The following is a 25,026-nucleotide window of genomic DNA, read 5'->3' as shown; positions in this document are numbered from 1 at the left end:
TGTCACAGGTTTCTATTACCCGAATCTACAGGTAGAGATTCCAGGTTCTACCAGACTGGAAAGCCTATTGTCAGAAAAAAAATGTTTTTCATGGTTCTGCCCTGACAGTAACAAGTGGGAAGCAAGCCAGGGCAAATGAAAGCCCTCATAAGGGAAAAGAGAACTTGGGAAGTGTACCCCCGGGGCACCTCAGCCCTCACACGCAACCCCAAACCCTCAGGGCCCAACCGCTCTGTGGAGCCCAGCCCGGCTTCCTCAGCACACCCAGGGCTGCCACAGGCGCCGGTCAGGACCACACCTTAGCGAAGAGTACGGAATCAGTGCTGAAAGGCCTCTAGACAGACTTCGGCACCCCGAGGGGAAGACGGGTCGTGCTGCAGCGACACGGCCCGCCACAAGGTGGCCACCCGCGGCTCCACCCGGAGCCGCGCAGCCATTGGCTGGCTCACAGCATCACCTCCCGCGCTGATTGGCTGACGCCATGAGGGCCAGCCCGCCCGGCCGAGACACGAGGACCCGCTGAGTACTTTCCCTGCGAGGCGCTATAAGATGGCGTCCGAAGGGCAGTTGTTGAGCTGGTGAGTACCCTCCCGCTGTGTTCGGAGCGACGTCTGAGGAGCGGAGGGCGGGATAACGGCCCGCGGGGCTCAGCGCTGCAGCGCATGCGCGGGGGGACGAAGAGAGTGGGGCGGGCCTGGGTCCTCGCGTCCGCTCCGCCCCGCCGCTGTGCCGGAGGTGGGGGCTGCGCGCCGCCATTTTGTGCCGCTGTGCGCGGAGGGGGGAGCCGTGGTTTCTGTGAGGGAGAGGCGGCTGCCGCCAGTGCTGGAGTCAGGAGTTAAGCAGGATTCGGGGATGGCAGCGCTGGTTTCGTGCTCAAAAAGAATAAACTTCAAACAAACCCACCCAGATGAAGTGGTTTTGAGCTAATTGAATGCAAACCTTTCTTGGGGCCCTTCAGAGTCGTTCAGCTGACCGCATAGGAAGGGCCGCTTCCCAAAGGCGAAGGGCCGCTCAGGGGCGGTCCGGACGCGGTCCCTTCACGCAGGGCCCGGCGCCGTGCCCGCGCTCCGTCCCGTTGGCCTTTACGGACTGAAAGTAGTGATTCTTTCAGTGCTGAAAGGCAGCAGGGCGTTGGGTGTGCTCCTGTACGAGGGGGAATGGGGAAACGCTGGATAGATAGGCTCCGATTTTTATACTTTTTTAGTAATTAATGCTGCTCTTGGTTTCTCAAGATGAGGTGTTTTTTTGTTTTTTGTTTTTTTGTCTTTAAAAGTGTTACGTGTCACGGTGTTCTTTTCTTAACAGGGATGTTCCACCAAAAAACGGTAAAGAAGTATTTTTCTCACGTGGAACGTATGAAAAGTATTCCCTGGCTCCGAGCCTCTTGGAACTATGGAATTTGTCGAACAGGTACTTTCTGCTATCGCTGGTGCTGTCCATCACCGCTTTGGTACCTGCGTGCAGTTCCTGTGTGGGAGGAAGCCGTGTGTTACCCAGGCGAGGCGGCTTTCGGCACTGTGCTGCAGCAGCTGCTCTGTGCGTTACCCCTGGGGCACCTCCTGACAGGGGTTCTGTAACCACATCTAAGAGTTTTATCTCCTGCTGTCAGTCTCTGGTGGTCTCACTTTGTAGCAAGTTGATGCTACACATGGAAATCCTTTTTATTTGTATCTTTTGCCGTTGGTGTTTAGGCAGAATTGACTGTTGCCCTGGAGATGCACTTAATGCCTTGAAGCATCAAGAAGCTGTATGGAGTGTTAGGCGAGCTATAGGATCTGAAATCTGTACACAGAAGTCATCTTGGTATAGATGGTACTGGGTGTGCATTTCTGTTGTCTTTTATTTTAAACTGAGAAAACAGAATCAAAATTTGGTTCAGTGAAAAGCACAGGGCTCACACTGCAAGTTTTTAACAGCTGGAATATTATACGACATTTAGGCCATTTCTTTGTGGCTATTTATTTATTAATTTGTTTACATCTCGTTCAGCTGATAAGGGTTTCTGAAGTAAGCATGACAAAGAAGAAAGACTACATTCAGTTCTGTAGGACAGAAGTGAGTTTATAGCCAAAATGAGGTTGCAACCAAAGAATAAGGATATCAGTGGGTTGGGTTGAGTGGCTGTAATGAAGAGGAAGGGAAACGTGACCTGTTGGTGCAGATGTGGAAATAAGAGCTGGAGGAAGAGTGTCGATTTGTATATTGAGATTTGTGATAAATATTTACCGAAGCGTATGTTCGCTCTCCATAGAAGCTGTGAAGGCAGGTTGCTGATAAAATGAAGGGGGAAAACTTAAGCCGTCAGCTCGAATAAAGTATAATGCTGTAAATATGGACAGAAAAGCTCTGTCGGATTATTTTTGTTTGCACCCTGATGAAGATTGTGACAGCACTGCATACTGAAATGATCTTGATGTGCTGCCATTTCATTCAGTGCTGAATATAGCCGGTTTAAGCTGCTAGAATTTCTTGACATTCTAACATCGGCGTATCTGAGTCAGCATCTTGTCGCTGCTGCAGCTTAATTAAATTTGCCAGTTTGTGCCACAAGGATAGACATATTCTCATATTCAGAGAGACAGCTGTGAAGTATTATTAAGAACTGTAAATGTGATACTGTTGGGTTTGAATAACACTTGAGATGTTTTCTCCTGCTGAAATTGTATTTTAAAAATATGTTTTTTCATGGATCAGCAGTTAATGTTCATTTTGTTAACCTTAATATTTAATTTCTTAAAAATATTTCAGATAGATTGGGGTAGAAGTGGCCTTCACCTACTGGAGTCAATATAAGAACCCACTTTTTGATGTTACTTGTTTGTTTTTGTTAGGGCTGTTACTATTACTTAATTCAGCCCAGTGTCAGTTCTAGTGTCTGATTTCCATCAGTGTTCAGAAGCAAAAATGAAACCTGTGTACCCTATTCTTGGGGAAATTTTTTCACTGGAATATGGGATTCCTATTGTTAAAATGAATTCCTTTTGATTTCTTTTACAGTGAAAGAAAAGCTTTTTGTAGTTCATTTTTCTCCTTTATTATCATAATTTTTATTCATAAAGTGGGCCTTTCTGAGTGCACATTGTTTCTGAATACCAACCATCAGCTAATGAGGAAATGTTGAGACTGTTCCTTTTCATTGTTACTGCCTATTTTCAGAGCAAACGATCAGTTTTTAATGTACCTTTTTGCCTTGATATCCATTATGTAAATTAATGTGTACTTTTTTAATTGAAATCAATGGCAAACCTGCTGTTGGCACTAAAATTAAGTTTGGCCCACAAAGTTTGAAGTATGAAGTTTCAGATAGGAAAATTCTTAGAATATAAGCTGTAAATTGGAGTGGTACAGTGCATTTTGCTGAATTTGAATTTGACAGTTGCATGACTGCTTCCATTATATAGTTGTGACACGTAGTATTCTCTGGGTAGAAATGCATAAGTTCCTTCATTTTTACTTTTCTTTCAGATTGGCAAAGACAGATGTGGGGGTATTGGCAAAATCTTCAGGAAACAAACAGATTTGTAATGTACAGCCTACAAATGCAGTTGAAGTGGAGTCTAAAACCACAACTGAAGATGATCCTTTTCCAGAACCTAGACTTCCCTATCCATTTACATCTTGTCTGACAGAGAAGGAGCAGAAAACATATTTGTATCTGATGACTAAGTTCTCAAAACAAACAAATCATTTTCCTCTCAATGCAGCAAGTCAACGAGAATTACTCACATATCTGGTAAGTGGTAAATGTGTGCATATGCACATCTGAATATCACAGAGGAGAGTCATATAACCCTTTTAGCTTTGAAGAGTGAACAAAAACATAGCAGAAGTATTTTCAAATCCTATCAGTCGTAACCTCCTTTTAACCTGTTATTATGAATAGCAGAAAAGATATTCAGGATAGCATTTTTAATACAAATGGAAAGTATCTTAGATTATTTTCTTGAAAGCTACTGGCAACTTTTTTGCCAAGTTTGGACTTAACTTGGAATAGAAATGCTTGAGTCCACACTTACTGCTCAGTCAGCAATGTTTAAATACTTTGTTTCATGTAGGTTAGTTGTATTATTTTGAGTCCTATATATAGTAATGAATCAGTGAATGCTTTTGAGCTGTTGTATTCGGTGTGCAGTGCATCTTAGTTAATGCATGTTCCTTTGTTCTATGCTGTATCTCTGGGGTTGTCTCTTCCAGGCAAATCAACGCTTAATGCATTGCTGTTACAGCATTGTGCTTATCAAGTCACAGCTCAGATATCTTTGTCACTCTATCACATAAACTTGCTCCATCAACGTTCTATAACTCTTCTTCTCTAAACCGCCCATATGTGGTCAAATGAAGCCTGCTTTGTTTTTAGGGGAAGCAGAACTATCATTGCAGAGTTTCTTTTTTAAGGGAAACAAAATGGAAGGAAAGGCTTGCCAAATTGATCAGCATGTGGAAGCTGTGCCCTTCCTCATACCATCACCTGTGCATCATCTCTGGAAATACTGCTGTTTACATAGCTGGTCTGTAGGATTCAGCTGTATCTTAAAAATGATTTTGTTTGGTTTTCTCTTCTCCCAGAAAATGAAAGAAGTAGTAAACCACGAAGTTGCAGAATTTATGAAATTTGCCCAAAATGCTGCAAAAAGCTGTGCTCAAGACTACGATAGTATCTCTGAAGATGCACTACTTTACACTGAGGTAATTATCAACACTGTGTTTAATTCTGCTTTTAAACAGTGATGCTGAAATTGTGACTCAGATGCATGCGCAGTGCTCGTGGGATGTGATTTTCCCAGCACTGCTGATTCCAGGTTGGGATGAGACACGAAAGGTCACGGTTCCGTTAAGGCTCTCCAGCATGGCCAGGCCCGTGGTTCGGGTGTTGGCAGTAACGTACGATACAAGTGAGGTTATTGACTGCGGTACTGTAGGAAGGCAGTTAGCTTTAAGGTGCATGAGATGTAATTTCTTCCTTCACAAATACTGAACACTCATCCTGAGTGTGCATTTATGTTGCCAAGCTGATGCTAAACGTATGCTGCTGGGGCATATATTGAGCAAAACGTGAAGCTTTCCTCTGCAGAGGCATGATGCAAAGGCACTTCAATCACAGGTTAATCAGGCTTTAATCATAGCCCTCTGGAAGTTCATGCTGTGTTAAATCACCAGTTTGATGATTGTAAAATCGAACATGGATGTAATTTATTTTTCTTTGTTTAATGCATTTTGGGAAAAGAGTTCCAGAGTACAGATTTGATCAACTTCTGTGTTACTGGGTTGGCTTGCTGTTGACTTATTTTTTTCCTGCAGTGTCATGCCTTACTTAAAGCACACCTAGCTAAGTACTTCTAGCTAAAATTTCTCATAAGTGCCATATCACTTTCTACTACAAATAAAACAAATGCTTTCTGACCCGTAAATGAGTTGGAATACTTACGGAATCTTCCTTTGTCTTTACCTTTACAACTTTTACCCAGGCTGGTATAAATTAGGTAGTAAGTAATACAAAGAAGTATTACAATTCTGAACCAATGATTGTAAGATTGTTACAGGGTTGTACTGGTTGAATAAGTATGTTGGCAGTGATCTGCTGAATGTTTCTGTATTCTCTACAGGAAGTATATGCAAATATTGAAGTTACAGAAAATAAAGATAATAAAGTGCTTATGAAAGATGCAAATGCTGTTTTGTTTTGTTTTCGTTAGGAATTATTCAGAACTTGTATTGGACATGTGGAAAAGTATCCTGAGTTTTACACATTGCATGAGATCATGAGTATCATGGGAGGAAAATTCAACACACAATTGACCTTTAAACTGGAAAAAAATCTTCTTGTAATGGTAATATCCTATGTACACTTCTGGTGTTATTCTCAAATAGACTGAACTATGCACAGATCATATTATGCAAAGATTTTGTTTTTGCAAGTATTGTTCAGTTCTTGGGTTAGAGAGTGTGGGGTAAATAACTCCCAGTGATGGTACTCCACAAAGAGATAGTATAGGGGATGGTATATTTTAAGTAGTTCTATATAAACAGTATACAGATAATACAAAAGAGAAGATGGCTCACCTTTATGATGACAAGGCTCACAGGGGACTCCACGTGGGAGGGATCTCCAAGAAGAGATCCTTCCCTGGTGGTGGTCAGCCCTTAAATGGGGTTTGGGAGAGGTGGAGCCAGGCTCCACCCCTTCCAATCACACAGGTATATCACCTCCACCTGTGGCCCCATGGCTGACTCGGTGCTCACCTCAGGTGACCAGTCAGTGGTTCAGGCTGTAATTCAGCAGTTCCCATACAGAGGGTTATAATTCATAGTGAAAAGTGTTTCAATAGAATTAATGAAAGACTGTTAACAGCAGCCTATTTAATTAATTAATAATTGTGTGCTCCATGAAAATATGGTGTTAATATTACTTTTCCTAACGTAACACTAACTTGCATCTCCATAAATTCTTAATAACTTTCATCACAAAAAGTGGAATATTGGGTCATCAAGATTTCAGTTAAGTTTGTTTGCTGGTCCTGCTTGATTTTCTTCAAGGGTACAGCAAGATATGCTAAAACAGCGTTCCCTACCATGCCAGTTCAGCTCTGCACAGATTATAAAACTGTTACATCTATTATAACTCCAGAAGAAAAGGCTTCTATTATGCACAGTGTAAGTACCATTTTCATTGTCATTTTTATGGCACATACTGGAGAAAAGAACTGTTTCTTTTTTTTTTTTTTGGCAGCATTATTTCATCATTTTCATCTTAATCTTGCACATCTTGCAGCATGTTGATACATACTGTATCGTTATTGCTATAGTATTTCATGTAAAGAAATCACACTGCTTTCTTCCAGAATTGGTTTATTGCACTATTAAGCTGGTGCCTCATGATGGAGAAATATTTTAGGCTATGTAGTTTTCAGAAAAGTGAGTTAGGTTTCCTTTATCTCACTGTTTCTTTTGCTAACCAATATGATTTGCATGCTTGAAATAAACAATTTTTAGATTCCGTTCTACCTCACCTGTTAAATACCCAGTGTTACTGTTTGTGTTCTTCCATACAGAAAAGGGATTTGTTTTGTTCATTCTGTAGAGCTTGTTTGTTGACTGTTTATTCTTGTTAGTTTGCTGTGCACCTATTTGAGGAGTTAGTTCATGTATCAGAAGCCAGCCCTTCAACAGAAATACTATGACTGCAAAGAAGCTTGTGGCTTAGGAAAGCAGTGGAGGTGACAGAACAGTATACTGCAAGAGGCGTTAGATCTGTAGTATATGAGATCTGCTTTGAAAGTAATGCCTCCTATTTTTCTTTGACCCACAGTGTCAGAGGTGAGTGATGGTGGTATGGCAGTGGAGCCTGAATCTTCCTGCCAACGGTCTGTTACATTTTGCTGTCATATGACAAATGACAGTAGAGGGGCAGTCTGACAGATTGGCATCTGACATGGAAATGCGTATTAAGCAAGGGTGTAGAATTGAGTTCCTCTCTGGGGAAAAAAAGTGGCATTCATTGACTGTTGCTGAATGCTTATGGAGACCAAGCAGTGGATGATGGCACAATGAGGTGGTAGGAAGTATGTTTTCAGTGGTGGCAACAGCAACGTGAAAATTGAACTATGTTCCAGACAGCCGTACAGATTTTTACAAGTACAACATGCAGGCTCTTTGCTGTGGCTAGCAAAAATGTGGTGACTGTGTTGAAAAGGAGCAAGGACTCAGCTACAAAACACTCTTATTGTGTGGTGTTACTGTGCTATTTCTGTGTACTTTTCATGGAAATAAATAGGAGGCATTATTTTCAGAGGAACGATGTGTCATTTCTCATGTTGTCTCAGGCAAACAAAGAATGCACTACAAGATTTTATTATTATCTTTTCTGGCCCTTAGTGCTCCTGAATATCCAGTATCTCCTTGGTTCTTACTGTTCTTCTTCTGCCAATTGAGTATGCTCAACTTCTCTTTTCGTGGAAACCTGTACTCAGATTTTTTTTTATACTTATGTCGTTTCAATTCTGAATTTGTTTGCTTCATATTTTTATATTTAAAGTTCTTTAGAGGTGATCAGTATTGAAACAACTGCGTGGTTTTAATTGAGCTTTAATGTTAGACTGCTCTATGGTGCTATTTCTTAATAAGAGCGTCTGTAATACGTGTGAGTGAATCTGTTGATTTTTCTTTCGCATTGTGCTCCCATGTTTCACCACCCCCTAACTCCTGTTTGACCTAGTAATTCACTTTATTAGCAATTAATAGAAAGTTTGAAGGCAAGATATGTTTTCTAGTGCTGCAAGGTAGTCAGCTTAAACTTCAAGGCTTTTTACTTCGATTTTGAAGCCTGGCACTGTGGTGGTAGGTATGTATCTGCAGCTGTGAAGCTACTTCATGTTTATTGGTTTGTTTACACATTTAAATTATATACGTCTTTCTTGAAGACTGTTAAAAATCTAACTTTTTTTGTTGTTTAGGATATTAGTTCAGATACAAACGCAGAAAAGCTTGCTTTGAAATACTCTCCTCAAGTTGTTTTAAGTGATCGGTCATTATTTACATTACTGAATAATCATGGACTAAATTACAAGGAACAGTGGGAAATTCCAGTTTGTATTAAGATGATTTCTGTTGCAGGTATAGTATATTTTTGCTATTGAAACTTCATTTTTGTCCAATAAGTTCTTTATATATAATTTTTGTAACTTTTTCATCTGACAGAAAGACAAAAAAATTACTAAATCAAGCAAAGTCAACTGATGGAAGGGAGAATATAGTCTGGGTTAGTTCACACAGTAAAGTAGTTTAACTTTGATTTAGTTTAAAAAGAAAAAAAAAACAACCTAAGGTTAGTTAAAGTCAGAATTCTGATTTTAAGTTCAGGTTCTTAACCTTTCTGACACGGTTGCCCCCTAGAATGCAGTGATGAGTTTCTCAAGTACTTCCATGGTTCTTAATTTAAATAGTCAAACAACATAATAAAATCTGACTGCAATAGTTCACATGTCTTAAAGGTCATAAATCTGAAATAAATGATTATCAAGTATAATCTGGTAATGAGTCCAAGGCCTTTGTTTTTTCATGGACTATGTTTATTTTAATTTCAGTTATCAGAAAAATGAAGTTTAAAAATCCACTGTTATAGCACGCCTTCTGTCCTCAAGGAGGAAAGCTAATAGCAAGGTCATTTCATAGTTCTCTGCACCTTGTCTTACCTTGTTACTGAGAATAGTAACAGCCTCTAGAGGTATTGCCATTAACATTGAGTTTGGAGATGCACAGTTATTTTCCACTTGGAAAAAAAGAAAGTCAGTTGAATGTCCTTTTGCTTTCTAAAACTGTAAGCTCCTTGGGAAGAAAATAACTGCATGTGACTTCTGGAATCAAAAGGACCAATTTCTATCATTGTTTAATGAGTGTTCATGGAGTACATTCCTTCTCTTAATTACAAGAAAAAATGTTTTGAGTAAATTGATTAACTCATCTGAATACTACCCCGTCCGTACCTTGCATATAGATTTCCCCTTTCATTATCCATCCTTTTTAATTTTTTTTAACTAGTTGAATTGCAGTGGAAGCTGTCTTGAAATGTCAGTGTTGTGAGCATCTCACACAGATTTGTATGGGAAACTGTTGGATAGTAGTTGACAAATACCTGCAAGTCTTAGGAATTACGATCCTTTTTATACATTAAATTGAAGTACTTTATGCAATGGTGTGCTTGGCTCCTTTTATATCAGCTTTATAGTTTTTAAACTTAATTTTTTGCTTCAAAGTTAACAGCCAAAGAGTCACTCAAAGCTTGCTAGCAATACAGTGTTACCTAAGGATTTTTCTCCTCTCTGTCCTTAGCTCCCACCACTTTAATCCACTTCTTGCATTATTTTTTTTTTCTTCCTCAGATTTTTCTAAAACAGAGATGGTGTAGCCACCCTGTTCACAGTGTGCCACTGACTTTTTTTGCATTAAATACACCATTGTTTTTTGATGAATTTGTTTATGATTCATGTTTAAGTTGTAAACAACAGAGAGTGAGGCGAACAAAGAGTGCCCTAATTTAGTTACTGATGAGGAAAAAAAAACCAAAAACTGCAGCCATCACTTCTGGGCAGTGAAACTTAAAAAAGAAATAATGCTAACAGTCCCCAGGCTAAATTTGTAAGCTTGATGTATCCAAAACAGAGGAAGAAAATCTTTTTTGGAAAAGAGAATACGTTTGATTTGATAATGCCGTGTGAGAAATGTTGAGTCCTTAGTTCTTTAGGAATTCCTTATGTAGTATTACATTTTAAATGTGATCAACTGTTAATGTGTTGTGCATTGGTACTTCAGGGTCATTATAATTCGAACTAGCTGAGTGTACTTGTCCGTTGAGAGATGAAAAACTGTGCTCTCATTCACTATTTGTGAATGTGGAATGGATTGTAATATATTTGATAATTGAAAGATTTATGATTTAAGTTCTACGATGATATTTTTCTTACATTTAATATGTATTTTCTTTCTTGAGAAGATAGCAAAGCATCTAAAGTGGTTTACATTGACTCACCTCTTTTGAAAAAGGAAATGACAATAAGAGAGAGGAACCAGATCTTCCATGAAATTCCAATGGACCTCCTAGCAACTAAGAAGTCTTATATTTCCATTTCTGATGTTGTGATGGACAAACCTGATGAGGACAACCTGTTTCAGTGGGATGTACGTAGCTTCACTTCTTTTTTGAAGGAGAAAAAAGCAAAAATAAAACCACTATGTTATAAGTTACTAAGGTACTGTGTGATAATGAAGGAAAGTTTAGGTTTCCTGATGTTAATAAATAAATAAATATCTACTGAGCTTCAGACCCTGTCTGTGAGGATATCTGTCTACTTCCTCTGACTGCTTCTATTATATCTTCAACTCAGCTTTGATGTTTATTTCAATAAGATATGCTTTAACTAGTTTATTTAGACAGGACAAGTTTTATGGACTTTATTTCTATATTGAAAGACCTTTTAATACCTACAGTCTAAGAGCATTTCACATGAAACGTGGGAATTTTGATCATTAACTGCCCCTCTCACTCAGCTGCCGAAATTTGGATCCTAGAACAGTGTTCGGGTTTCCAGTTTAGTAGTGTCTCATTTGTGGTTAATGCATTCAATGTGTTGCATTGTTTGATTATATTATGACAATTTTTTCCTATTTTAAGGCGTCTTCTGATACGTACCAGTACAGGAAGATCCCTCTCACAGATGATGCAGGGATGGATTTTGATGATGATTTTACAGAGCTGGAAACTTTTGGAGCAGCTGTTAAACTCTCAAGGACTTCTAAAACAGAAAACATTTCTTCAGTTGGTAACACTGATAAAGTTTTGTCATGTGACCTACAGTCAGAAAAAAACCTGTCATCTACAGTTAACAGTGAAGCTCAAGAGAGAAAAACTCCTGTTTCTGAGCAGGGATTTTCAGCACATTCCAGAATGCAGCTTCCATTGTGTGGGAGCTTCAGCCCTGAAGGAAATTTGTCTCATAAAAACTTTCATACTGAGGAGGCAGAACTGAACAAAGTACAGGATGTTACAACCAAAAAAATTTCAGACAATGAAACAAATACTTTGTCTCCTGCTGTAAGTTTAAAAAAAACCTCTCATGCTGCACAGAAAAATGAGATATATGCTCCTCTATGCAGTAGTGACACCGATGAAGATCGTTTAATAATTGATACAGAACATATAAACACTACATGCAAAAGAACTGTTGCAAACACTGTTTCTCAGACCTTGGCCCAGACTTCCAAGTCACCTTCCCCAACACCAAATCCATCAGCAAGCATGGCTGATTGCTCAGAAATTGTGCATCAGGGGAAAAATGCCTCCAGAAAGACTCCAAGAAGGTTGTCCAAAGAGTTTGATCCTGTTGGGCAGATTCTGAAAATGCAAACGGAGCTCCTCAAGTCACCTACCCCAAAAGCTCATGAGCAGCCAGCAGTGAGCTGTGATAATGCTAATGCCACGCAAACTCACGTTCCTCAGTCTTCAAAACCATTGGTCATCTCCCAGACAGCACCTGGCCTGGGCCCTGCCCCAAACCCTCATGGCTCATCTAGGAATACCTGGACGTGCCTTTTTCAGGGAGCACCAAGGAGTGAGTAGTAGCATTCATTGTCTATGGAGAAAACGTCAGAAATTTCAGTTCAACTGGAAAGCATTATAATTCCCATTGGAAGAAGATCTAATCATTTCTCTGTACTTACATTGCAGTTATTCAGATATGATGGGTTGGTTTGGTTTTCTTTTTTCCAAAAGATACTTGGTGTGTCTTGCACGGTAAGAGAATGTTTGGAGCTGTTTCACCACAGAGGTGAATAAGAAATGTTAATTTACATTATAGAAACAAGGTTTCTGAGAAAGGCAAAGTGGTTTGGTATTGAAATTACTTTTCTGTATAAGTTTCCATGTTTGAGCAGCTTGGTCTGTGAGAATGTCTGCAAAACTAGTTTCTTGTCGGTTGAAAATGGAATTACTTTACTTTTTCTGTAAAAGGAAAAAAGGTAATCAAATTATGTGATTAAAATTTTGAAGAAAAGTTGGTATTGAGTTGTCCAAGTTTTGAGAACCCCAGTTATGGTTCTGTTTCTCAGCTCTTAGCAAGTTCTCACCCACCCTGGAATGGATTTGCTACAAAACACTTCTTTGGGTTTTCCAGTGTTTATCTGGAAATTGAACCCATGTTAGACCCAGACATCCACCAATAACTGTGAAGGTCCTAGGGACCATGGAGGTTGAGGGGTATTTTTTACAGAGCTTAGAAGCAACTCAGGCAAGTAAAACTGAAACTGGAAACCCTTACTTCAGGTAAGTGGTCAGGAAAGCAGGCAGTTGCACTAGCACAGATATGCTTTTCTCAAATATTTAATTCCAATGAATCAATGCTTTTAGGTGTGAGAACGTTTCAGTGGTGTTTTCTGATCAGCTGTGTGCTTGATCACATAGGTATCAATTATTGAACTGTTTCCATTGCAGGCAGATTAACACAGCTAATACTTCTTTAATTTTGCTTAAGTTGTTGTTACATACACTTTCTTTGAGTCAAATGAGTTTTAGTTAGTGGTCAAAGACATGTCTCTTTCCTCCAATCTGAAAGACTGAGCAGCATGATACTCTTCCAATTTCTCATCTTCTCACAAAGCCAGACTGTGGAATTCAAGCACTTGACAAAATATTTTATGTATTTGTTTATTTTTAATTGGGGCGGTAAAACCAATATTGTTAAGAAGCTGAAATGTGATTTTGTGAAAGAATAGAAAACCAAATTAAACAGAATTAAAGTTATACTGCAAGCTGATAAGTGGCTATGCGTGTCTTTTTAGCAGGAGGCTGGAACAAAGTTAAAAGTTTTACTAGCTGAAAATGATTTTTGTCACTTGAACAATGTGTTTAGTATTAGCAATCATTTATTCAAAGATGCACATAATTTTTTTGAATAAGTAAACGTATCACATTTTGTATTTTATATTTTTGATGTTTCATTAAAATATCTGAGGGATACAGGTGTGGCTGTCCATCAAACTCAAAGCTGCATCTGAAGATCTGAAAGTTTCTTTGACTATGAATATACAAGTTAATGTAATAGAAGTTGAAGCAAACTCAACTTCTGAGAGTGGGACAAAAAGAAAGCTTGATTAGTTTCAAGGCGAAGAATGCCCAATGTTGTCGTTTTCTGTTTTATTTATTTTCTGTAGGAAAGCTGCCAGACGAGCTTCAGATGCTCGTGGAAGACCCTGCAGAGTATAAAGCTCCTGAGGATGGCAACCTTGTGTATAAGCTGTTCAGTTTGGATGACTTGTTGTTACTGGTGCGATGCAGCGTGCAAAAAGTGAGATCATTGCCGCGTTTCAATAAAAAGAAGAAAGCTCAAAAGGTGCAGAATTGGCTTTTTTTTTCTTGAACCTACTTGATTTAGAACTGCTAAGTGTGATTCTGCATTTCCCACTACAGCTGCATTTCAGTAATATGCATGAGTAATTAATGTGAAATAATGCCTCTTTGAACTGTTTTTTAATAGTTAATGTTTTTTTCCAAGGGCTTCGAGTTTGTCTGGAATCATAACATTCTGTATGAAAGGTTATGTGGAATGCATCTTAGCAAATTGTTTGTCTTAAGGGCTAAAATGCTTTAAGTGCAAGTGAAATCTAGTATTTTCCATGTTATAACAGGAGAAGGAAAGCTTATTCTGGATCCTCAGCAATTCACTACTTTGTCCAGAGTCCTCATAATCATTTGACAAACCTGATCTGTTATAGACCTCCCCAAAATACCAGAATTACATTAGACAGGTAAACAGCTTGTAAGGTGTTTATACTTTATTGAAATGTGAATTTTGTGAACAGATCTTTGTAGCTTTTACTTGGGAAGATTCTGTTCTCAAAACCTTGCTTAGAAGAATTATCATGACTTTGCTTGATTCTGATGAGAATAGAAGGCAGAATTCATAACTATGTACTTTTTTGCTTAAATTCCTGCAGAGGGCAGTAGAGCATCAAAATAACAGTCTCATGGTTAATTGCTTATTATCAGGGTAATTTTTTATAAAACCTTGCCTAGATTTTTCTTATTTTATTTTAACCTATTTTGCCTTCCTTTATGTAGTGGCTCCGTAGCCTTAAGCTCATGGTGTGAGTTTCATAGGGCACGAGCCTTTAAGTCTCTTTTGCTACGGTTATAGTGCAAAATGATGATTATAAGTGTCAAAATGTAGTTCAATTGCAATATTCATTTTTTCACAGTTTTCACAGAGTACTGATTTGGCTTGTACGTTTGCTTTTATAGGTTATTCCAATATTCCTATTGCCTAAAGTGGAATACCAAGCCTATTATGGTGTGGAAGCTCTTACAGAAAGTGAAGTATGTCAGTTGTGGACAGAGAGTATGCTTCATTCTGAGTGTTTATTTTACGTTGGTAAGTTTATATTGATTTTTGCTTGCCTGTATGAAATGTCTATGTCTAAACATTCATGGAATGACAGAACAGAAAGATATTTCTTACAGGTATATTCCATACATCCTTAATTATTTTTCCTGATTTTCTTTTATCTAAGTTCTTTTCCTAAAGTTTCTCTTTGGTTGTGAACATTCCAGCTTTGGTTTTCACGGGATAACATCCAGTAATGTTTGTTTGCAAGACCTGTATTTATTTGCTTTTCAAAGCAAAATGCATCTATAGCACAAACATAGTTCAAAAATTAGTGATGTTCAGGACTTAAATTCTTTGTTTGTTTGTTTGTTTTTAATGAGTCATATACAACACAAATTATTGTAATGTAGGAGAAGTAAAAATACTTCTTTATGAAAAATGAACTATAAATAAATACTATTTTGTGAAATCATTTTGAATGAATTTGGTGTCACACACCAAAATTGGTGGATAACAGATAATTGGTATGTGGCTCAGAGAGTACGGATCTCTTTGTTTTTGAACCTCTAGCAGGGGAGAAGGTCGAGCACAACTTGTTTTTCTTTGAAAACACACAATAATATTTATAATTCAACACTAACAACATGCAGACAGATAAGATAGAGGAGAATGAGGAAGAATGTGCAAGATGAACTTGTTTTGTTATTCAGAAATATGAGGAATGACAAGCTTTGAAAACAGTGCACTTGTGTCTCAAATACAGTGTACTGGAAGTGAGTAAGTCTTTGCATAAATGAGAAAAATACGTGGCATGAGATTATTGAAAACTACTTTCAATAGATGTGGTATTGCATAGCATCTCTGAACCCCAGTATATAATTGTTTTTCACACAGTTGAACAGAAGCTGTCTGTACCTAACTGGTACCTAATACATGGTATGATTCAAAATATCCCTATCAAAGGGATGGTTGTGGTAAACTCCATCCTTTATCTCTTATCTCCTTTCCATCTGCTGCGTGGTAATGAAATAGGGTCTGCACAGTAATCAATACTCAGAATGAAGTAGTAAAAAATCCTGTTTAGAAGAGATTATATCTGTAATTCAGAGCACAGTAAATAAAAATAGAACTAATAGGGATGAAAAGCATGGAAACGTTAGGAGGAAGTGTCTTACTATAAAGGCTCTTTTGTGCACAACTGAGACCAAACATGAGTGCGGAGTTGTAAGGGCAGTGATTAATGTACTTGCAGTAAAAAATGTCTATACTCATATCTATAAAGTTTGTCTATTTCTCTTTCTGGAGAGAACGAAAAATGATACATATAAAGAATGGGGCCAGATTATTTTACTAAAATTTTTAATATATGTATTACCTCTTTGACACCAATTATCTAGTAATTAAGTTTTAAAAGGAACATCTGCTCACATGGCCTGTCACAATACATCTTAGAATATGCTTAATGTTTGCTGTGGGGCAAGGGCAATCCTGTTTATACAGTGAGTGAATGTTCTGGAGCAGGGACTGCCTCGTTTCCTGTTATAGAAAGATTGGTCTGTTTTTATGGTTGTTATGGCAGCAGTTGTGGTCTGTGGCTGTCTAACCTTCCCACTTCTGCAACGACACTTTCTGCTCTTGGTAGCTCGTGTCAGAATACTATTTCAGAAATGCTCAGTTCTTATTTTCATCATATTTACATACAAACTTTATATGTGAATAGTAGAACTGTAAGGCTTATGTGAAATCAGATATGATCTAAAAGCCTTCACAAAACCAAATTTATTAAATCATTATGCACAGAGTTCTCCTGTTCTTCTCAAATTTACCTTGATATGAGATGCTGAAGTTTGGTTGGTTTTTGTTTTTTTAAACAAGTAGAATAGTACTGAAGTGCATTGAAATGTTTCCCCCATTCAGGAAAATGTTTCTGTTTACTAGCTTCTCCAGAGTCACAAGCAGTGTGAGGAAATAATGAAGCTGTAAAGAGCGGGCTGACTGTCTTACAAGGCATGCAGGCTAAAAGAATGCATGTTATCTAATCATCCATCAGTAACAGGACACTTAGCATATGGTTAGGGCACAGAAGTTTGCACACAGCTCGCTCAGCCAACACCCATTTGCTGAGGCTCTCAGGATTGCAGGAGAGAGCAGTTCTTGTTCTGGCATGAGCTGTCATCCCCTTCTGATTCAGAAGTTCCTTAGTCTCCACTGCACCACGCAGGCAGCTGTTAGCCATGGAGTGGGTGTGGAGCCCTGAGCAAGCAGGCTCCTGTGGACTGGCCTCTGACAGCTCTCTGTGCTTCCGAGAAAACCTTATAAAGCTGAGACACTAGTTATTCGAGTGGGTTTTGGTTTTCACTTTTTTGGATGCACTTCTTCAACAGCAGAACTTGGAATCTGCAGTAGTTCACAGTGGTTATAGTAGTTCTCCTAGCATGTACAAAGGCCCCCTCCCACCACTACTTAAACGAACAAAAGAATGATTTGGAATATTACTTGTATTGTGTTGGACTTCCAGTGTGTGAATTAATTTTGGTGCTGGCTGAATATGGGATTTATTCAGTTGGATAAACTGGGGACTGTAGATTTTTGGTAGCAGCATGTATTTTTTAATATAGGTAGATAAACAGATACCTGGAAGACAATAATCAATTTTGTATAAGAGTACCTACAACTGCTTTTAATAGGAAGCTGTTACCATGTTCTATTTCAGAATGCATAGAATCATTTGAGTTACAAAGGACCTTTAAAGGCCTTCTAGTCCACTCCCCAGCCATGGACAGGGACACCTGCAGCTAGGTCAGGTTGCTCAGAGCCTGGTCCAGCCTAGCCTTGGATGTCTCCACCACTCTTTGAAAGGCAATTTTTTTTTTTTCCTGAAAAGCAAGTGGCGGTTCTCCTGTGGTGACAATATCCCTGTATTATGGACAGCTTAAATTTGGGTGAATATTTCATTCTTTTTCATTGTACTCTGATACCTGGAAGTAAGACTTCATTTATATCACGCATTTGTTATAAGCAGGAAAGCAGACTTGATCTAGGTGTCTTCTTCTGTCGGACTGTAACTTGAAGTGACATATGTCCTATCATAAAAGAATGTTAACATCAGCAATAGTGTTGCCATGGACTTAGTGCTCTTTTAAAATTGACCCGATAGTGTAAGTGTGAAGGTATGGAAAAACTATTTGAGATTGCTGCTCTTACCGTTAATACAGAGCCTAGAACACTTGTGTTCTCATTCAATTAGTCCTGAGAACGTAGATCTTAAGTGAACCCTTCTATATTGAAGTTTTGAGTGTATAGAGAACTTCTGCGGTGTTTTGGATTCACTGTATCAGCAACCTTTTGCCTTGCTAGCAAGTATGGATGGAAAGTTATTTGGACCTTGGACAATTGCCCCATAATTTTCCGGTGCTGTTCTACGTGACTGTCTCATAGCACAGTGACTCAGCTCAGAAGATGAGAAAGAAAACGGAAATTGAAGTACTGCCTCCTGCATACTTTGCAAGATGTGCTGTGAAGTTAGATTTTTCATTTCTCAAAGAGTGGACTCTCCATTTGTACAAAAGCAGAGGTTTTATCTTCACACAAACCGAATAGTGCTGTCTTTCTGTAGAGTGTATTTCTCAGTTACTGCTTTAAGTCCTTTTGCACCTCGAGTAAGATATCACGTGTTCAGAGAGGCTGTGACATTTCCCAAAGTAGTTGTACATGTTTTAATTGGTTAAACAAAGCTGTGATAGTCTTTGACTAAATCTGGGAATATTTTACCTCAGAAATCACTTGTTTGCATTAAGCACCCAAGAACACTTTACCTTCACCCCAATGGAATGATGCTAACTTTTATTTAAAAATGATCTGAAAACTGTTTGGTAAGAAAAGTACTTTCTGTGCAGGTAACTTACTGGATGTCAAGTGGTCTTGGTCAGTCACTTCTTAAGTATAGGTACAGTAATATAAATCGGGTGTAAGTAGTTCATAGATCTTTTTTTCCAGCCCAGCTACCAGTGAATTTAGAAACTGAGATTTTCAATTTTTTTTATGATTTCAAGTTTCTTTTTTTATAGGTAGCAATGCAGAATATTAAAATTAGCTTTTAGTCTTGCAGAAAATACTGCTATCAAGAAACACACACATGGTGCTTTAAAAGGGAACCAGGACAACTGGTTTCCTTTTGAGTTTGTTAAAAATGAGTTATTTTAAATCACGCAATGGATTGCTGAGTAATGTTTAGCCTTGAATGCTTTTGTTTAGCAATTTTTAACGTACTGTTGAGGCTTTTAGACTTCCTACAGAAGCATTTTTATAGCATGCAGTAAATTCCACTGAGTAGGTCATTTTTTATTATGCTGTGTTCTGATTGTTCTTATGGAAGCTGAAATAGGACAGTTTTCTGCAAAAAACCTCAATGTGAGAGAAACCTGTCTTGATAAGGTGCAGTCACAACATCAGTGTACAAGCTGACAGGACCAGAGTTGTAAACTGTTTCACTTGAGGAAAAAAAATCAAAAGACAATGATACAGAATACTCAGAAAACCAAATAATATAAATATTCAGATAACATAGCAGAGCAGAAAAATGAGTGTGTTCAACTCAAAGGTAAATTTGTCTTAAAAGATTAGCTTATCATCTACACAGTGAGGAAACACAGCATTAAGCATCAGAAAAAAATTAGGAGATGCAAACTAGCTGACAAGAGTAAATCCATAGCAAAGCAAGGTTACACGTGCTAGATGTCACACAGGTGTGAGATGTGCTGGAGTCATGAGCACGTCCCTGATGTAGGAGACAGCCCAGGCACAATTGCCTGTACTTAGAAACAGCTGTACATCTTACTTTTCAGTTATTTTGCAACTTTCCGCTGCTCTATGCTGTGAAACAGGAAAAAAATATTCCTTTCAAAACGTGCAAGGTCTGCAAATTATGCTTTTATATTTGTCTGCTCTTTTTCTTAATATATTAATTGTTTAATGTTTTCCAGGGCATATTGATGTTCTTACATCAAAGGTTATTATGCTAGAAAAGATTTCTCCTAAAATATTAAGAGAAAAACTTGGATTGATTAAGTGAGTATTTTAGTGTTTTTTTTTAACAATGAATCTGAAATTCTAACAAGCCTTGCAAGATACTACTACTGTTTTGATTTTTTTTTACAGGCCAGCAAATTCACTGAATATACTTCATCACATTTTGAAGAAAGTGTCTGAGTAAGTGCTTCATTTTTGTACATTATGTTCATTTCCAACTGTACCCACGTGATCATATTTCTTCTGTACAATTGTTTTCTACTCTTTGAATTTTGTGTCTTTGGATACGTGAAATATTTTAGAGGCTCTTTTAGGTGTAGCATAGCATAATGCACTGCCATGTACAATGTGCATAGGATTGCAGTTTTTGTATAAGTGGTACAAAACAAGAAGTTGACTTTTGTGAATTTCTTATTCAAGAGAGGACATGGGATACTTCTGAGCTGATCTAACATTACATAGGAGAAAGTTGTAATAGTGTGTAGGCTGACTCTTAAAATCTTAATTTTGTTAGCAGCAACAGAGTTCCCTTTGTGTTCCCTTCAGCTTAGCTTTACTTATAAAAGCATTTGTCTTCATTTGCACACTGTTTTAACCTTTCTCGTTCCCTGTTTTTCTCTCTTTAGCTACTCTAAGGCCTTCAGTCTGCAAGTCTTTGCACATGGGAGGGCTGCTCTGAAGTAATGCCATCTATTGTGTTCATACATGACGTCATAGGCAGACGAGGTTAAACCTTCTTGCCAGTATAAAGTATAAATGAGCAAGAACTTATTAGTACAGTTTATCTTGATCATTTTTGTCCACAGTCTTTTTGTAAAACAAGGACTGATAATGAAATGCCTAAAGATGTTTTGCTTCTGCATTAACGACTTACTAGCTATCCTGTTCAAATTGTCAGGTAAAGTGAAACAAGTAACAAACAAAAAAAATATTTTTTATCTGTATCTTTTTAGTTTGCAGGAGGGCTCTTATCTGTTGACTCATGCTGCAGGAGATTCATCAGTTGCAATCTACAAGAGTTCTCTTGACAAGGCAACGAGAGCTTCATATAACTTGCATAAGGCTCACTGTGATCTGCCTGCAGTACCTGCCATGCTCTCAGTCCCCTGGGTGCCACTGGATCCCAGTCTCCCCTTGCCCTATCACATGAAACATGGAAGAGTCCCATGCACCTTTCCACCTGCACCCCAGGAAGCCATATGGAAGCCGAAGGTCAGTATTGCACTTAGTGGAAAAACACAGAAGCAGTTTGGAAATAATCTCTTTCAAGCCACTGGCTATAGGTGATATATTTATTTGTCATCTTGAGGGTTTTAAGAGACCCTTTAAAGTCCTGCATCCACAACCAGGAACAGGAATGCCTTTTTCCTGAACAGTATTTCAGATGAGATTCATCTTACCTAGCTTTAAGCATCACAGTATGGAAGAGCAACAGTGAAGCTTGTAGTATTGTTAACAGAGGGAAGTGGAATGCTTTATAAAAGTGCATCTATAAGCTAGGATGGGTGCCTTCAGTAGATTGCAGGAGTGATCACACTGTAATTATTTTCTCCCTGTTGACTACAGAATTATAGATGCTTAGTGAAACTATCGAGAGGTGCATTTAGGTGAGATGAATTACACTCTCGGGGTCTAGTCTATCATAAATTATCTGGAGCTCTCATTGAAGTATTTTTGAGCAGTTATTCCCGATACATATGTTTTTCTAAAAGCTACACTTTTTACCCTGTTTGGCAAAATCTCTTCAAAATGGAGCTTTGCATCTTTAATGTGAGCTAATGATAGTTTTGGACAGTAAAATCAGTGCAGCATCTGCCTTACTTAAAAGCCTTGTCATTTATAGGCTTTTAGATGAGCTGAAACAGATAAAGTATTTCTGTTTATAAAGATTTCCTAGTGTTGCCTCTGTTGCTTTTTATCGATATGCATCGTCTTCGGACTATTTCAGGAAGGACCTTGTAAACTATTGCACTGTCTTCAAGTCCCCTCCATTTTCCCTTTTCTTTACTCCGTATCTCAGCATCTTGAGATCTTGCACTGTTTCAGTGGAATCTGGCATGCCTTGGAGTTTAAATGGTGATTTCTAAGGAGCTTTGTGAAAATAAGTAACAAGACTGAGGAGAGGGATCTAGATTAGTTCTCCATCTGTGGGAACTGCAATGAGCACTCAACTTCAATGTCTGATACCAGAAATCTCATGTGAACAGCAGAGATTGTAAGGAAATTACCCACATCAAAAAGATTTTCTGTTATTAGGTGTGTGATAATACTACAGGACAGCAGACCCCAAGAAGTTAATCTATTGAAAGTTTAAGTACTTTCCCTAATCCCATCAATGCTGTTCTTTGAAAACTTCCCTGTTTTCATTTTACTGATTCCTGATTGTAGCCAATTTTACTGTCTTGAATCTGTTCTTGGTTGTTTACAATGTCAAATGAATCTTGTGTTTGGATAGTGGCAAATTCTCTGCATCAAAAATAAGATCTCCTTTTAGCCATTTCAAGTATGCTAGCTCAGGCAGCTAGGTAACAACTAATCACCTGTCTTTGGTTGTTCTGAGCAGATTTCAGCTTTGAGAAAACTTGGGCTGTAATTTAGGTGGTTTTCCTGGCATAGGGAAACTTAGAATTCTTGTAGTATGCTGTTCCCTACACTGGGAAACATTCCAGAGCAGTATCTGTGCAGCAGTGTTAGTGCAGAGGAATGTATGCTTTGTGTAGCACGTGGGAGTAATTTCTTAGTTCAGGAAAGCATTTCTCAGACATAAATACATAAATGTGTATATGGAAGGCTTACTCCTGCCATCTACTTTTTGTTGGTAATGTTTTTATAACAATAGAATTTATTGTGAGCAGAATTAATTGTCTGCATCCAAAGAGGATTTTATTTTATTTTTTTTTTAATCAAATGTTGAGAACCCCAGCCTGCTTTGTGGTTTACACTGATTATTGAGCAGTGCATATCATGCTTTGGAAATCTCCCAGAGATCAAAGGTCCCAGTCTTAGCTCTCTTTGAACAGGCAATATGACATTTTACAAGTAGGAAACTTCTCAGGCATTATTTCTTTCAAGTTTTAAGAGTACTGATTTGACACTTTCTGTGCCAGTTGTACATTTTAGCTACGTTCTGAGCTCCTGTGAGGGCAGTGTCGAGTTGCAGGTCGGTTTCTGATGGCCTCATGTACTTCGGTTTCTCCCAGAGGGAAATTTGGGCATGAAAGGAGTGTGAGCAGTGAGATACCACTGGTGCCAGGATGAGCAGCAGTGCCTCTCACCCTGCTCGAAGGTGGCCCTGAGTCTGCTTGGAATTGGAAGGCAGTTCTCTGGAGGTAGTTGTGTCTTTGCTTAATACAGGTTAAGATTATTAATTCTTTTTTTTTTTCCTATCTCCACATGTCTAGATGGCTGCGGTGAAAGGGCAGTCAGACACACCCTATGAGAGAAGGCCGGTAACTATGGAAACAAGGGGCAATCCAGCTAAGCCTGTTAGAAATGAAGGTGTGGCTGCAAAGAAGCTGAAGAATTACTGCAAACAAAGAATGATGAAGAAAAAGTGGAAAACGAAGCAAAAGGAAACACAGGTGAAGTAGGAGTGTCTGAACCGTGCTAAACATGGACTGGAGAAGGTGAAAATGGAAGAAGGAATCGGAGGGGTTTTTGTAGTTTCAAAGGAGCCAGGACAAACTGGTAGGGGAAACAGCTCCACAGACGTATTTAGGAACACGGAAAAGCTCGATAAACCTTTAACCCCTTCTTACCTTAGTGGGCACAGTTCAGTTGAAAAGTCTCAAATTCAGTCAGATTTAAAACAAACGAACAAAAAACGCGTGTCTCCAGCTGAGGTTAGGGGACAGAAGTATATCCTGTTAGTCTCATCATTTCCATAGAATAACTACAGCTTGAAGAACGATGCCGTGGTCTGCAGCAGTACCTGATACCATACAGCAACAAGACAAACAACCTTTCAGTTTGCTTAGCTCTTCCACTATGGATTTAGTTCATTGTTCACTACAGATTGGTATTCTGGCATTTTTAAATCTTGTTTTACTTTATCTGGTATAGTAAGAGATTTAACAAGTTTATTCTTTTAATCCTCATCTCTACAAATTTTTTAATTATTTACAAAAATGCATTCTCTTTTTTGGGATTGTGTAGCAAATGAGTTTGGGGAAACAAAAGCTGTTTAGTAGTGAAGTATGTGCCATAAATTTGCATGAGAAAACCCAAGAGTACAGCAAAGTATGAAACAATTAAAGAATATTTTTCTGCTTCCCCAGCACAATTTCTAGGAATTACTTTGGTTTCTAGCATGTCTTCAAAAATGAATGCAGAAGTTTTTCACTGCGTTACTGAAAGGTTACGGCCTGATCTCATATCAGAATGCAGGGAGATATGTGGCAGTATTTACCTGAGGTATTGAGGTTTGGCTTGGTTGTCATTTGAAAAAAACAACCAGACTATGCTGTGCCTTTGCATTTCACTTGAAATTTTGAGCCAAACGGACTGTGAGGTGAGAAAAAGAGAATGCTTATTGTCTGAAAAAGCCACCCAAGGCAGTGTCCCAGTGAGTAAGAAAACTGAAAGTTCTTATGACGGTCAGCATTTGAGGTGCATTGTGAGCTGTGATGCATCTGTAATTATTGTCTGGATTTCTGTGTATATGCTCCTTTGTCAGGTGAACTGATTTTAAAAAAGCTTATGAATTCTTGAAAGTCAGTAGATTCTTTCCCATGTTTGCCTTTTAAATTACATAACTGTTCTAAAATGTCTGAGCCGATTTTTGTTGGAGTGATGTTCTGGCAGGCTGTTTGTATCAGTGCTTAAACTGCTATCATGAGAAACAAAGGCCTTGAAGATTTTCTTCTAATTCTTTTACTTGGGCTACTTGGATTGGAGTTCTTCTACATAACATGGAAGTTCTGTTGTTGGTGGGTTTTTTTTTTATCATGAGAGTGAAAATAAAATGTTTTGTGTACTGAGTTGTACATGGTTTGTAAAATTCTGAAAACGGGTTCTTTGAAGCATGTTTAAGCAGTGAATGTACATTTAAAATCTGTTCTTTGTGAAATACAAAGCATTTTCTAAGCACTTTTTTTCCCCCTGCTAGATGTATTTATAATATAATTCA

At 38.4% G+C, this 25,026-nt stretch overlaps 1 protein-coding gene across 1 annotated transcript; it reads left to right on the top strand.

The window, feature by feature from the left end:
* Positions 1-558: 558 nt before the first annotated feature.
* ICE2 (interactor of little elongation complex ELL subunit 2) lies at positions 559-24,438 on the top strand. Its single transcript, XM_065733502.1, has 15 exons — positions 559-578; positions 1,306-1,410; positions 3,466-3,733; positions 4,567-4,686; positions 5,694-5,828; positions 6,535-6,651; positions 8,451-8,610; positions 10,487-10,671; positions 11,165-12,101; positions 13,699-13,877; positions 14,786-14,915; positions 19,853-19,937; positions 20,028-20,078; positions 20,852-21,110; positions 23,300-24,438. Exons 3-15 carry the CDS (start codon positions 3,659-3,661, stop codon positions 23,486-23,488), a joined length of 2,622 nt encoding a protein of 873 aa, XP_065589574.1. The 5' UTR covers positions 559-578; positions 1,306-1,410; positions 3,466-3,658; the 3' UTR covers positions 23,489-24,438.
* Positions 24,439-25,026: the final 588 nt, after the last annotated feature.

The sequence above is a fragment of the Cyrtonyx montezumae genome, unplaced genomic scaffold (genome assembly GCF_038088225.1).
Source record: "Cyrtonyx montezumae isolate F1298 unplaced genomic scaffold, pur_monq_1.0 scaffold_17, whole genome shotgun sequence".
Taxonomy (NCBI): Eukaryota; Metazoa; Chordata; class Aves; order Galliformes; family Odontophoridae; genus Cyrtonyx; species Cyrtonyx montezumae.
This window is presented reverse-complemented; position numbering and strand designations above follow the sequence as displayed.

What these genes read in the sequence shown, in the direction of transcription:
- ICE2 (XM_065733502.1), top strand. Translation starts at nt 3,659, where the DNA reads ATGACTAAGTTCTCAAAACAAACAAATCATTTTCCTCTCAATGCAGCA. An exon ending in GAGAATTACTCACATATCTG is followed by an intron (nt 3,734 to 4,566) that starts GTAAGTGGTAAA and finishes CTCTTCTCCCAG; the next exon opens with AAAATGAAAGAAGTAGTAAA. An exon ending in TAAGATGATTTCTGTTGCAG is followed by an intron (nt 8,611 to 10,486) that starts GTATAGTATATT and finishes TTTCTTGAGAAG; the next exon opens with ATAGCAAAGCATCTAAAGTG.